The 13,435-nt window shown below is 44.2% G+C and overlaps 1 protein-coding gene across 2 annotated transcripts in view; it reads right to left on the bottom strand.

Moving 5' to 3' along the window:
- The window catches only part of WDR7 (WD repeat domain 7), a 298,065-nt gene that overhangs the window by 206,242 nt on the left and 78,388 nt on the right, over nucleotides 1–13,435 (bottom strand). For both annotated transcript variants that reach the window (XM_083155233.1, XM_083155236.1), the window contains exon 15: nucleotides 868–1,637. In XM_083155233.1, the coding sequence (XP_083011359.1) occupies nucleotides 868–1,637 (770 nt within the window). The remainder of the gene's footprint in view (nucleotides 1–867; nucleotides 1,638–13,435) is intronic.

The following is a 13,435-nucleotide window of genomic DNA, read 5'->3' as shown; positions in this document are numbered from 1 at the left end:
ATGAGAGTGTACGAATGATTCTATGGGGCAGATGTATTAAGCCAGGCGAGGAGATAAACTGGAGATAAAGTGGAAGGAGATAATGCACCAGCCAATCAGCTGCCAACTGTCATATTTCAAACACAGCTGATTGGCTGGTGTGTTAGCTCCTTCCACTTTATGTCCAGTTTATCTCTTCGCCTGGCTTAATACATCTGCCCCTATATGTGGTGTATAAAGCCTGCATTCCCGGGAATATGTATGCCAATTTGCATACCAGCAGATTCTATGACTTTTTGGATGATACATCCGGCCGACTAGGAGACCATACTTTAATAATAATGCTAAATTATAATAGCACGGTCTCTTTACTCGCTGCACAAGGTGGTAACGCGCTTGTATCATCCTCATGTGAACAGCTGTCTCTGCGGACAATCCTTTTGGCCATGTTTACGTGCACACCATAGGAGGTATACAGACAAATAATAAAAGGTTGTCTATTGCATTAAACATTGTGTATCGCCGAGCACTGATTATGATGGTTGACATTTAAAAATGTCTCATGGGGAGTTAAATCATGCATACCAGGCCCGACCAACCTGTGGCTTTCCAGCGGACGTGAAACTTTGTAAAAAACCCAAACCTGACCAACCTACCAACTGATCAGTGGGAAGGACTTGTAGTTGGAGCTGGAGAACTACCGGTTGGCCCGGCCTGATATATGTTATGGAGAAATATCTGTTTTCCATACTCGGAGGCCAAAGCAAGACCAGGAAAAGACCAGGTGCCCATTCAGTCCTATTAAAATAAGACTTAACATCAAACAAAACCACGTACAGATAATTTATATAGTTACAGTATATAAATATTTAGTTTTCAGGCTTGTACCTTTGGGGAGCCTTCTTCATGTGGTCTCCAATGAACGTAGCATTAGTCATGCTCATCAAAGTATTTGCCAAGGATATGAGTGACAGGAGGTGTTGCGTGGTGACCGCACGTGAGACCCCGTAAGTACCTTTGCCAAGTCCTTCACTCATGGACATCTTCCTGGCTACACTGGCATGTCTGTCGGCTGCTTTATAAAGGCACTGGTTAAACCCAGGAAGCATCAGCGACATGTGGCCACCTCTGGAGAGTAGGCCGAAAGAGACCGGACAGTGCGGCTTAAGCATCCCAAGGCGTTCGAGGCACACCTCATCCAGTCCTGCGTTCAAGCCCCAGGCGTGGAGACAAGACATGAAGAGCTTGGCGGTGTCCATGGTCAGATTATATTCTAGTAAGGTTAATGGTTTAGATTTGCTCGAACGGTACTCTGGGTCACTCTGGTCCCTCTTCTGTCGCATCGCTTCTCCATCTTCGTCATCGTCGTCAAGTAGATGTTCCTTAATGTTTTCTTTGATGGTTTCCTTGACCTGTTGGAAGAGTACGGCTGCTCGTTTACCAGCCAGGAAAGATCCTCCTTTGTCAGAGCTGCCAGATGCTTTCTGCAAACTCTCCGGGGAGATAAGTGCAGTATTTGGCCTGGAGGCTTCTTCAGTGAGTAGCTGAATAATTAGGGCTTCCACATCAAAGAAGAGCAGGTGTATGTCCGAGTCGGTTATGTTTGTCTTTATTGCTTGGACCATCAGGGAGTTGTGCGAATACTTAGGCAAATTCCCCTGCAAAACAAAAAGAAAAACAAAAAAAGTGACACTTTACACATAGGAACAGCTCCCAGGCATTTAATCTGCTCTTGGACAAATTTTTAAATCCGTATAATATAATACCTGCACAAACTATACACACTAAATGTGTGGAGCTTGTGTTTTTTATGCCAAGCGAACACAAAAAAGGGTCCGGTTCAGACCTGCTAGTTGAGCAGCGAATTCGGCCCCTTTGTCAATTGTGGGGGGTTCCCTGAATGCGCATACCCCCGCAACGAGCGCCTTTGGCGATATTTTCAATCCCCGGGGTGCTCGTTGTCTGATTGGCAGGCAGAGGGTGTTCCGGGGTGGGCACCCGGCATTTCATGGGCGTGCCCATAAAAATTGGTGGGCGTGCCCATAAAAACACTGGATGGGAACAGAGGAAAACTCCTTTGATGGTAAGTAACCATCGAAGGATTTTTCCTCTGTGTGGGCGCTTGGGAGCGGATGTGCAAGCGCTCACATCCGCTCGCAGTGTAGTGAGGGGATTTGGGTGGCGGGACATAACCTGCTCGCTAGTCTCCGAATATACAGCGAGCAGGCCTGAATTACCCCCAAAGTGCACACGGGAGAATGATATTCAAATTTCTTAGAACTTTGGTCCTGAAATGCTTTGAAAAGAAGAATTGTCAACAAGTGATGCAGTGATGAGGGACGAGAAGGGGACTACTGGAGACGTTGCCCATAGCAACCAGCCACCTTCGAGCATTTGTCAAGTACATTCTATAAAATCATAGATAAAAGCTGGTTGGTTGCATGGGTGACTTTTCCACTCCTTCGTACATCTCCTCCAGTGTTCTAACAGATAACGGCTCGACAAGGACAGGAAACAGTTTAATACTGTAATTAACCCTTTAAATGCCAAGTGAATTTGTCAAAATAGGTGTGAAAATTGCCGAGCAAACATTGGTTTTCATCATAATGACCTGTGATGTTGCCTTATAAAGGAAATACATTTTTTTTACGATTGTATAACAAATGTGAGCGCCGCTGTAATTTTTTTAGGGGATATTTTGAACATCTCTCACAGAGATGTTGGCACTCAAAGGGTAAAAAAAAAAAAAAAGGGGGCATCTCCGCAAAGTAATGTAGCGGTCGGTACATAAACTTCCCTTAGTGCGGAGAACTCCGATCAATAGGTGTCACTTTCGAAAACAAAATAAAAAGACCATCACTGTGGGTGACATTCTATGGGATGAGATCTGTGTTTTTTGGCGAAATTTTCGCAAAAAAACGGCCGAAATCCCGTTTTCGCATATTTAGTGATATGCGAAAAACGGCAAAAATCACTGATTTTGCCGCGAAATCGCACTTTGTAAAATTTTAACTCCCGCCGGAACTCGCATCCAGATGTTTTCCCATTAAAAAGTACACAAATCGCATATTTAATGAGATGCGAATTTGGGAAATGTGTCTCAAATTCGCCAAAAAATCAGACCAGGTTCTGATATGCGAGTTGGGCAGAACCCTGCACAGATCATTGAGATCTGTGCATGGTTCTGTGGTAAAAATTGTGTTTATTTATTTATTTATTTTTTTAAATTGCGTGGGGTCCCACCCTCCTGAGCATAACCAGCCCCGGGCTCATTGAGCCGGACCTGGTTCCAAAAATACGGGGGACAAAAAGCATAGGGGTCCCCCGTATTTCTGAAACCAGCCCTGGACTCTTGGACCGGTCCTGGTTCCAAAAATACGGGGGACAAAAAATCTGGGGGTCCCCGTATTTTGAAACCAGCACCGGGCTCCAACAGCCCGCAGTGTCATGCCACAGCCAGGGGGCACTTTTTACATAAGGTCCCCCGGCCGTACCATGAGCCATGGCTGGTCAGCCTTGGAGGAGTGGGGAGCCGCCCAATAAAGGGCCCCCCCCCCAGGCTTCACCCGTCCAGGGCTGAAGCCCGGGGCTGTCACCGGCGTCCCTGGCCAGTGGACGCTGGCCTGATGGGGTTAAATCTTTCACTCCTAACATTGCTTTATACAGGAGAACTACAAGTACCAGCAGACCTCCCCCGCAGGCTGGGACTTGGAGAACCACAAGTTCCAGCATGCGGGGCATTAATGGGCCCGCTGGGACTTGTAGACCACCTGTAAAAAGAATGTTAAAAGAAAACACACACACAGAAAAGTAAAACTTTATTACATACACACACACACCTCACTTTTACAACAATATACTCACCGATCCAGGATCCAGCGCTGGTCTCCCTTCTGCAGAGCCGGCTACCCCCGCACTGACAGCGGGGACAACCGGCTTTCTCCGTTGCAGCTAACAGCTCCTGTCGCGTTGTCCCAGTGCGACACAGGCTGAGAGTGTGATTGGGCGATGCGCCTCCATGGAGATGCATAGCTCAGCCCTGATTGGCTGAGCTATGCGTCTCCATGGAGACGCATAAGCCGAAGACGCTCTCAGCCTCTGTTGCGCTGGGACAACGCGACAGAAGCTGTTAGCTGCACCGGAGAAAGCCGGTTGTCCCCGCTGTCAGTGCGGGGGTAGCTGGCTCTGCAGAAGGGAGACCAGCGCTGGATCGTGGATCGGTGAGTATATTGTTGTAAAAGTGAGGTGTGTGTGTGTGTGTATGTAATAAAGTTTTACTTTTCTGTGTGTGTGTTTTCTTTTAACATTCTTTTTACAGGTGGACTACAAGTCCAAGCGGGCCCATTAATGCCCCGCATGCTGGAACTTGTGGTTTTCCAAGTCCCAGCCTGCGGGGGGAGGTCTGCTGGTACTTGTAGTTCTCCTGTATAAAGCAATGTTAGGAGTGAAAGATTTAACCCCATCAGGCCGGCGTCCACTGGCCAGGGACGCCGGTGACAGCCCCGGGCTTCAGCCCTGGACGGGGGAAGCCTGGGGGGGGGGAAGACCCCTTTATTGGGGGGGGGTCCCCACTCCTCCAGGTACCCCGTCCAAGGCTGACCAGCCACGGTGCTCATGGTACGGCTTGGGGACCTGATGTAAAAAGCGTCCCCCGGTTGTGGCATGACACTGCGGGCTGTTGGAGCCCGGTGCTGGTTTCAAAGAACGAGGGACCCCCAGGTTTTTTGTCCCCCGTATTTTTTGAACCAGGTCCAGCTCAATTAGCCCGGGGCTGGTTATGCTCAGGAGGGGGGACCCCACGCAATTTTTTTTTTTTTTTTTTTAATACAAACCCAAAATCGCACATAAGCTCAAATTCGCACATTTTCATGCCTAAAAATCGCACATTTTCATGCCGAAAATTCGCCCATTATCGCACTCAATCGCACTTTTCTTGCCGGAACACACACCTCATTAAATATGTGAATCCAAGGCAAAAATGCGATTTGAAAAAAGTGCGATAATAGGCGAAAAACTGACGTGCGAAAAACTCTCATCCCATAGAATGTCACCCTATGTGTCTCATACATAACAGATAATGGGAGGGAAGTAATGAAGTCCGAGTCCAGCAGCTGGGCGGGTGCCGGATGAACTCTGATTTTTTTTTTTTTAAAGATGCGATCATTTACACAGCAAAACCATGCCTTTCTTCAGAATAGTAACATGTAAGACTTGAGGTCCGTACACACTGGGCGACTATGCCGTCCTCAAAGCCGCTTATCTTTGACTCCTCCCTCTCTTTCACCCCCCACATTCGTGCTCTCTCACAGTCTTGCCGCTTTCACCTACGCAACATCTCACGCATCAGACCATTCCTCTCCACTGACGCGACCAAAATTCTCATTCACTCTCTTGTCATCTCCCGCCTTGACTACTGAAACATCCTTCTCTCTGGGCTACCTCTCACCCGCCTCGCACCTCTCCAAACCATTCTTAACGCTGCCGCTAGGCTCATCTTCCTCTCCCGCCGCTCTACCTCCGCCTCCCCCCTCTGTCTATCTCTTCACTGGCTCCCCATTCCTTTCCGAGTTCTCTTTAAACTCCTCACCACCACCTACAAGGCTCTCCTCCTCCACCGCTCCTTACCTCTCTCCCCTCTGTCTATCTCTTCACTGGCTCCCCATTCCTTTCCGAGTTCTCTTTAAACTCCTCACCACCACCTACAAGGCTCTCTCCTCCTCCACCGCTCCTTACCTCTCTTCACTGATCTCTATCCACACTCCCTCCCGTCCTCTTCGCTCCATCGCTGACCGCCGACTGACCTCTCACCTAATCACCTCCTCCCACTCCCGTGTCCAAGACTTCTCTCGCACTGCCCCCCTGCACTGGAACAACCTCCCGCCACCCATCAGGCTTTCTGATTCCCTTACCTCCTTCAAGCGCTCCCTAAAAACCCACTTTTTTCGACTAGCCTATCCCTCCTCCTAACCTCTTTTGATCCTCCTATCCTGCCTCCGTTCCTACTTATCCTGTTGTTTTTCGTTCGTCCACCCACCTATTTTTAGTATGTTAACTCTTATGAGTAGGGCCCTCCTTCCTCACGTACTCACCCTACCCCTTTACCTAACCTGTGCCCCTGTCCTGTTCTTCCCTTCCTCTACTTCATCTTCAGTCTCCTCGACAATTTTGACACCTACTTCTGAACTGATGCTGATTTTATTTCTACCAGCTATACCCCTATTTATACTGTATTTTTCAACACACCCTGTACGTTACCTTGTCATTTGTTTTTTGTTTGCTATGTACGGCGCTGCGGACACTTTGCAGCGCCTTATAAATAAACGTACTACTACTACTACTACTACTACTACTACTACTACTACTACTACTACTACTACTTATCTGCTGGTATAACCAGCAGATGAATGGCTTTCCTGGCGATGTTGCGGAAGCTCGCAGCAGCGTTCATCGCCGGGGGCATACACATTGGGCGGCTTTGAACTGAAAGCTGCTCAAACCTGCTGTTTTGAGCGACTTTCAGCACAAAGTCGCCCAGTGTGTATGGGCCTTAAGAGGTCTGACCAAGATTCTGAAGTTGGAAGGGGAAAAGAATAAGTGACCATATGATTAAGGTGATCATTCAAAATCTAGCTTGACATTTATAGCATTAAAAATAAAAAAATCACAAAAATCACTGAGTTTCCCAAGCTCCAGGTTTTAAAGTATTTATACATCCACGCTTGAGTCCAGATGGTTATAGATTTATATTGGATTCCTGGTGTATTTGTTATTTCTGATCCGCTGCACCAGACTGAAAGCTTTCCTGAATTTAATTTCTGAAACATGAATTATGACCTAATGCCTACCCCGGTTGGTTTGTCTAATTTTCACACTTCAATTCAGTCCACTATTGTGCATACACTAATCCAACCCCAGACTGATTATGCAGATCTGAGAAAAAAATTAGTGCTCGTTGTCTGGTTTAATTTCTCCATCAGAAACGAGGATCAATTCATTCTGCTATGTTGTGGAGCGGAGGATAGACTGGGCACATGTAATTGTAGACAACATTTTTTGGACGTAAGCAGATAAAACGTAAATATTGAATAGAACAGATGATGGCGCTTTGTTACTCCATTTGTGGTGCCACAGTACTCGACAGTATCACGCAGAGATAAGGAAACAGAGCAGACATAAAGCTGGCATATACAAGGTAGATAAAGATGGGTTAGGGCAGGGGTGGCCAAACCGGTCCTCGAGATCTACCAATGGTCCACGTTTTCCAAGTTACCTAGCTGGTGCACAGCTGTAATCATTACTAACAGTCACGTTTTAAAACCTGCTGCATTCATTCCTACAATAGATCCACAGGTTGCCTGGAAAACATGCACCGTTTGTAGATCTTGAGGACAGGTTTGGCCACCCCTGGGTTAGGGAGTACCAGCGGTAGTAATTGTTGGGTACAGCAGAGCAATAGGTAAAGTATTGTAGGCCATACAGGTACTAAGTGACTTGTGTGGGATCTATGTGATTCTCTTGGAATGTAATGACGGATTTGGCCACTGCAAGGTTGTGTGGACAATCCATGGGTCATTAGGACCTGAGGTCTCCAACATAAAGATCAAGAATCCTGTGAATTCCATCCCAGAACAAGGACATCTTAGGACAGGTACATCAGCTATAGTAAGTGTTTCCTTGTGGCCACAGTCCATTCTACCATTATTTTGAAGGTGGAGGTTACTGCAATCTCTTGAAGAATGGATGTGAGATGTGAAGCAGAAGAGAATAATGGACACAAAGGCAGAGAGCGTTGGAGACCAATAAGATGGTGTTTTTTTTTTTTTGGGGGGGGGGGGGGGTTCACAGACAATGAGGAAGTTTTGTGAGAAGGATGTGACTGGGATGGAAGCCTAACTGCATTTTGCAAATCCTGAGTTTTAGTTGGGCCATTCATGAAGATAGATAGACAGTTTGTGGTGCGAGGTGATGGATAGGAGATGCAAGAGTAGAACAAACTTAGCAAATCCTGGTAAAATGAGGTGGGAGAAGTTCAGATACAGGAGATAATCACATGCAAAATTTGCCCTTAAAGTCAGTGCTGTGATGGAAGGGGATTTAGGGGAGTAGCAGGCAAGAGAAGCAACATCAACTTAGAAAAGAGCCTTCTGCGGTTAGAAGACATTTGAGAGGCCAAGTTGAAGGGGCAGTTTTGCAGGCCAATAAGATGATGATATAAGGGGTGTACACAATGTGCAAATCACATTTGATTTTGACTATATAGTAGAGATCTGTACTATACACTCGTAGTCTATTTTATTATTCGATTTTTATGCTGCGGATTGGGCTCGAATCGTCATTGAATGCGGCTGAAAACCGTTAAGATTTTGATTCAATTTTGACTATATAGTCAAAATCAAATCGAAAGCTAGTCAGAATCCCATCGGTCCGGGTCAATAAATGGAGGTTGGCATTGGAGATAGGACATCCTTCAGTGATGGTCAGCTAGTAAAAAGGTCTGTTGGGTGTACTATATGGCAATTAGAGCTACTTCATTTTGGGCTGAAGTGAGGGTGATATTTCAGAAAGGTGGGCAGATCATGGTAGAACAGGGTAATTATAGAAATGAGAAGTAGTTTTAGTGAAGATAAGAAACCAATTGCCCCCATGGGAACACATGGAACTAGACTACAAGCTTTCATAGTTCCCAGGCCCTTAATCGGCCAGAAGAAGGAGCATCAAGGCCTCAAAAGCCACAAATGATTTCCACTAAAGTAAGCTATTGAAGACACAACCTCTACTTTCACTGCAACATTTATATAATGGCTTAAAAGGAAAAAAAAGAGCAGAAAACTGCATTTGAACAAGGTTTTAAATCAGGACAAAGCTAAAAGGATATATTTTTTATCTAGGAATAATAACTATAATTAATAAATAACAACAATACCAAAAAAAGGTTTGCGGGGCGAAATGTTTTACTCACCCACTTAGGAGCTAAATTTGCGGATGGCTGAAAACAACTGTTACACCACCCAGCAGATCACATGTTCCAGGTCACCCAGCAAGTTCGGAAGGAGAGATAACCAATGGTCACAACAGTGAGGTGTAGTAAATGGCAGGGCGAACTGCTTTGACACACTCTGAAACGAATCAACCAATTGCAACGCCAATATAATTTAGCAAATCTATGGACCAAGAGCATTCATTTGCTCTGGTCCTGCTCAGGCAACGGCATCCATAAAAGTTACCTTTCTGCTATTATTACAAAATTGTTGCCTGTTTTTGCTGCGATTTGAGCTATTCAATCCCATTGCCAATGTGAAATACCTAGCATTGGCGAAATCATGTGAAAATGTACTCAAAAACGCCCATGATTGAATAGGGATAGGTAAATCTTTGCAGTTTCTTTTTGCCTGGTGAAAAACTCAGCCAAGATTGAATACCCCTTGTGTATTCGCACTACTTATGTTTTAGAGTTATCACTTTTCCACCAGTGTTCAGATGAGTACAGGTTGAGTATCCCGTATCCGAATATCCGTTATCCGAATTATTCCGAAAACCATACATTCCAGAAAGTGAAAAAAAAAAATTTGTAACAGCACTACTGAGGGAATGATACGTAACTGGCACTATATATGTACAAGAAAATGATTGCTTGGCATTCGAATTCAATATCTGAGATAGTACATACATTTTGTATCATGTTTTGAAACCTTGGTTTTTGAACAAATAAAATATATTTGTGTGTATTTTATGTGTTTGATGTGTTTATACAGCATAAATGCAAGATACTTCAAAATACATCATTGAATATTAAAATATTCCAAAATACAGAATAATCCGTTATCCAAAATTCTCCTGGTCCCGAGCATTTTGGATAAGGGATACTCAACCTGTATTATTGCTCAAATAAGAGCTGGGAACTGCAACAACAAATCCAGGAGTATTGCTCAGTACAAGCAGCGGCAGCAGCAGGACTACAGATACGTAAGTAACCTAGGTTAGTGCTGACCTCTGTGCCTCTGCTGAGCTGCGCTACAGGACAGAAAGCAGCAGCTGGGAAGGGGGGGCGGAGGGAAACAAAGCACGCTGCCAATCTTGGGGTTTGCAGTAATTGTAAAAGACAAATCAGCGGATGGACCTGTTCCACAAAAGGCAGCAACACAGTAAGAAATGAAATGCTTTGTCGGCACGACGGGAGAGACGAATATTCTGTTCAGCTCCACAGAGGTTAAAACAACGCCCCCCCCTCATTTGATTAATATTGTATGCTAAGTTGCTGCGTACTGACAGAGAGGCAGAGATGCATTACGGTTTACAGTAAGATGGTATTTAAGAACCAGACGACGGCTGTGAAGTTGCATTTAAAAATTTCACTTGTTAAATCTTGGGGATCCTCAGAAGACCTGAAGATGCAGTAAAGTGTACGCCCCCCCCCCCCCCCCCTACTCGGAGGGCTTGGCCAAATATCCTCAGAAGTGCACCAGCTCCAAAGGATACAGCAGTGCCTATTATCTAGCGTGATAATAAATATATCTGCGCACTGAATACAGTATCATTTATATAGTTATTGTTTTCTGGGGGGTGAGGAGGGTGCAGAGAAATCACTGGGACATAAAGGTTTAATCAGACCAGAAAATGTATTTAATATAAAAGTTATATATATATATATATATATATATATATATATAGACACACACACACACACACACACACACATATACATTACAGGGCTTAAAGTGGTCATGCAGAGGTGGGGGAACTCATTTATCTATGCCCCCTAATTACCCCTCCTCCCCTCCCCCAATTAGGCAGGGCCAGTGGTAGGGTTTTTGGCATCCCTCTGCAAACTAGAATGCTTTTCTATGAGAATTACTGTGCAGGGCCAATGTGGAGGTTAAAATGTTCCACCTCACCATTAGAGGTGGTGGAACTCAGATCCACCCAGTTCCCCTCACTTTAACCCCTGCATATTATATTTATATATATATATATATATATATATATATATATATATATATATATATATATACACATATATACACATTATATAAAATATATATATATATATATATATATATACACACATATACACACACACACACACACACATATATAATCATACATATATATCTACCTATCTAGAAAGTTAGATACACATACATACACACTTGTTTTTAATCACACTCCCTCTACAATGAAGAAAAAGGCATTCTTGTTAATATGGGTAAAGGTAGAGTCATTCTGACAGCTGTAAGCACAATAAATACAGTGTACATTCAGATCAGCACCAGGCAGCTGGGTAAGATAGAAGCTGCGCACATCTAGGACACCTGCTGTGTGGGTTTTATTTCTGGGGGTGTTAAGGGTCTTTATACATCAGAATCCAAAGTGTGGTCTCCCAAAGTATTCCGTGTACACTGGGATGTTATTATTGAATATTGAGCAGCGTAAGCCAATTATTTTATAGTCCCAGATTAATGCACCAGTGACTTCTGGGGTGCAGCTTTCCCTACGGTACAGTATGTGTGCTGACCTCTGAGATTGTGTGCAGGGTGCAAGAAATACATCTCAGGCTGCGATAGTATACAGTAGCGGAGATATTCCCAATGTGTATTCTACAACACTTGGGATAGAAACGCACTAAACAAAACCTTGTTGAAATGACAGCATACGAGCAATGTGCAATTTAAAAGGTTCCATCACTGCATCCCTATGCTCAATAAGTGTAGTCTAGGTTGTACTGATAGTTATTTTCACCGCCGCAAATACTGAAATACCAAACGGGCTGCATCATCCGCAGCCCTATGTCATCGTTTAACAGTATGAATCCAGTATGGGGAACGGGTGACCCTCCGAGCCATCACCTGCCACCCAAGTTCCTCTCTGCCTAGACATTTGTGTGTATTTAACACTTGTTTAAAAATGCTGTCTAGTATGTTAATTACAGATCGGTGGCTCTTCTTATTGATTACGTATTGATTTAATTTATTATTGAGATTGAGAGCTATGTTCGGGTCTTAACAGCTGCAGGGCAACCCAATGCAGCCCGCAGGGTTTATCGGACTGCCAGTCCCTTGTTGACCCCTCGGGGGAATGTGTGAAAGGCTGAAGTAGCATCGATGTTTGTGATCTGTAAAACCAGGTCCTTTATGTATGACGGCTGTGATAGCAATTTAATAGCAGATCTAGGCCTCGCCATTAATTTCATCGCCCCCGTTCCTAAGAGCACGGAGGTGTAGAATTTTCCTAACACGACAACTAAAAGTACGTCATTTTAAAAATAAAAGAATGTATGTAATATTAACGAAAAGCAACATAACTTAATACAGGATTGCTTACAAACTGACTATAAAAAAAAAAAAAAAGCACAAAAACACAACTCATTAAAAATCAAAATAAAAGACCAAAAAAAAAATACAAGAGAATACTCTGGAGTGTCAGAGTACGAGGTCAATGCCTGATGCCGTTCGCAGCTCTTCATCTTCTGTGGTTTGCCAGGGCCAGGAGCCTTTTGCGGAAGCAGCATTGCTTACCCCTAACAAGCTGAGACAGTATTCCTGAGAGAGACAGGAGACTATCGACCTGTATTCCGCACTAGCGTGGAGCAGTAAACAGAGACCAAGCGCAACCGGGGCCGGATCCTGCCAATGGCGTACATTAGCCGGATACAGATCTCCAGGCGGAATCTGACAGCTTTAGTTACCTATATACCGAGAGGAGAAATGTTGGGCGAGAGAGGAAGTCTGTGTTAGAGAGGTCAGGCCGTGCGAGGAAAGGGGTGCCGAAACGGGCAGCATCACCTGAACAATAGCACAGAGTCTGACAAGCGCTCCACAGGTGACCAAGAAATGTTATTACAAAATGTGTTTCTTCCTTTCATTCAACAATTGTTTTACTAAATCTCTTTAGTTCTCATTGTACGAACACATGACAATATATATATATATATATTAGGGCGGAGTGAAAAAACTGAAATTGAGAAATTCAAAATCGGCTAGTGTGGGAAAGTTGTGACTTGACCTGAATAAGAAACGTGCAAAAGCATTTTGATCTGAGTCAACATCTTCTGTTCTGGCAAGAGGCCTAAAGTTTCACTTTTTATGTGAAAATGACGAAACCTATGAAGATGCTCCAATCTAGTTATAATTATGTCAGGATGTCTTAGAGTGGTTCATTAATATACTTTAGCATAGTAAAAGACAGTACGAGCTTGTCCTAGTGCAAAGTGACTGACTTGCGGGAGAGAAAATCCCTAATAATGGACCCATTTTCATGGTCACAATTGTGAATATTGTGTGTTTTCTCCTGAACGTGTTTATAATAGAAGAAGCACAAATACTCTAAATGGAATTTCATTGACACTGTGTGAAATATAACACTGCATAATAGCCCTTAATCAGACCTGATCGCAGTACAAATTTGTTCTCAAAATGGGCAAAACAAATGCTGCATTGCAGGTGGGGCAGATGTAACGTGC

The sequence above is a fragment of the Crinia signifera genome, chromosome 1 (assembly GCF_055691185.1).
Source record: "Crinia signifera chromosome 1, ASM5569118v1, whole genome shotgun sequence".
Lineage (NCBI taxonomy): Eukaryota > Metazoa > Chordata > Amphibia > Anura > Myobatrachidae > Crinia > Crinia signifera.
This window is presented reverse-complemented; position numbering and strand designations above follow the sequence as displayed.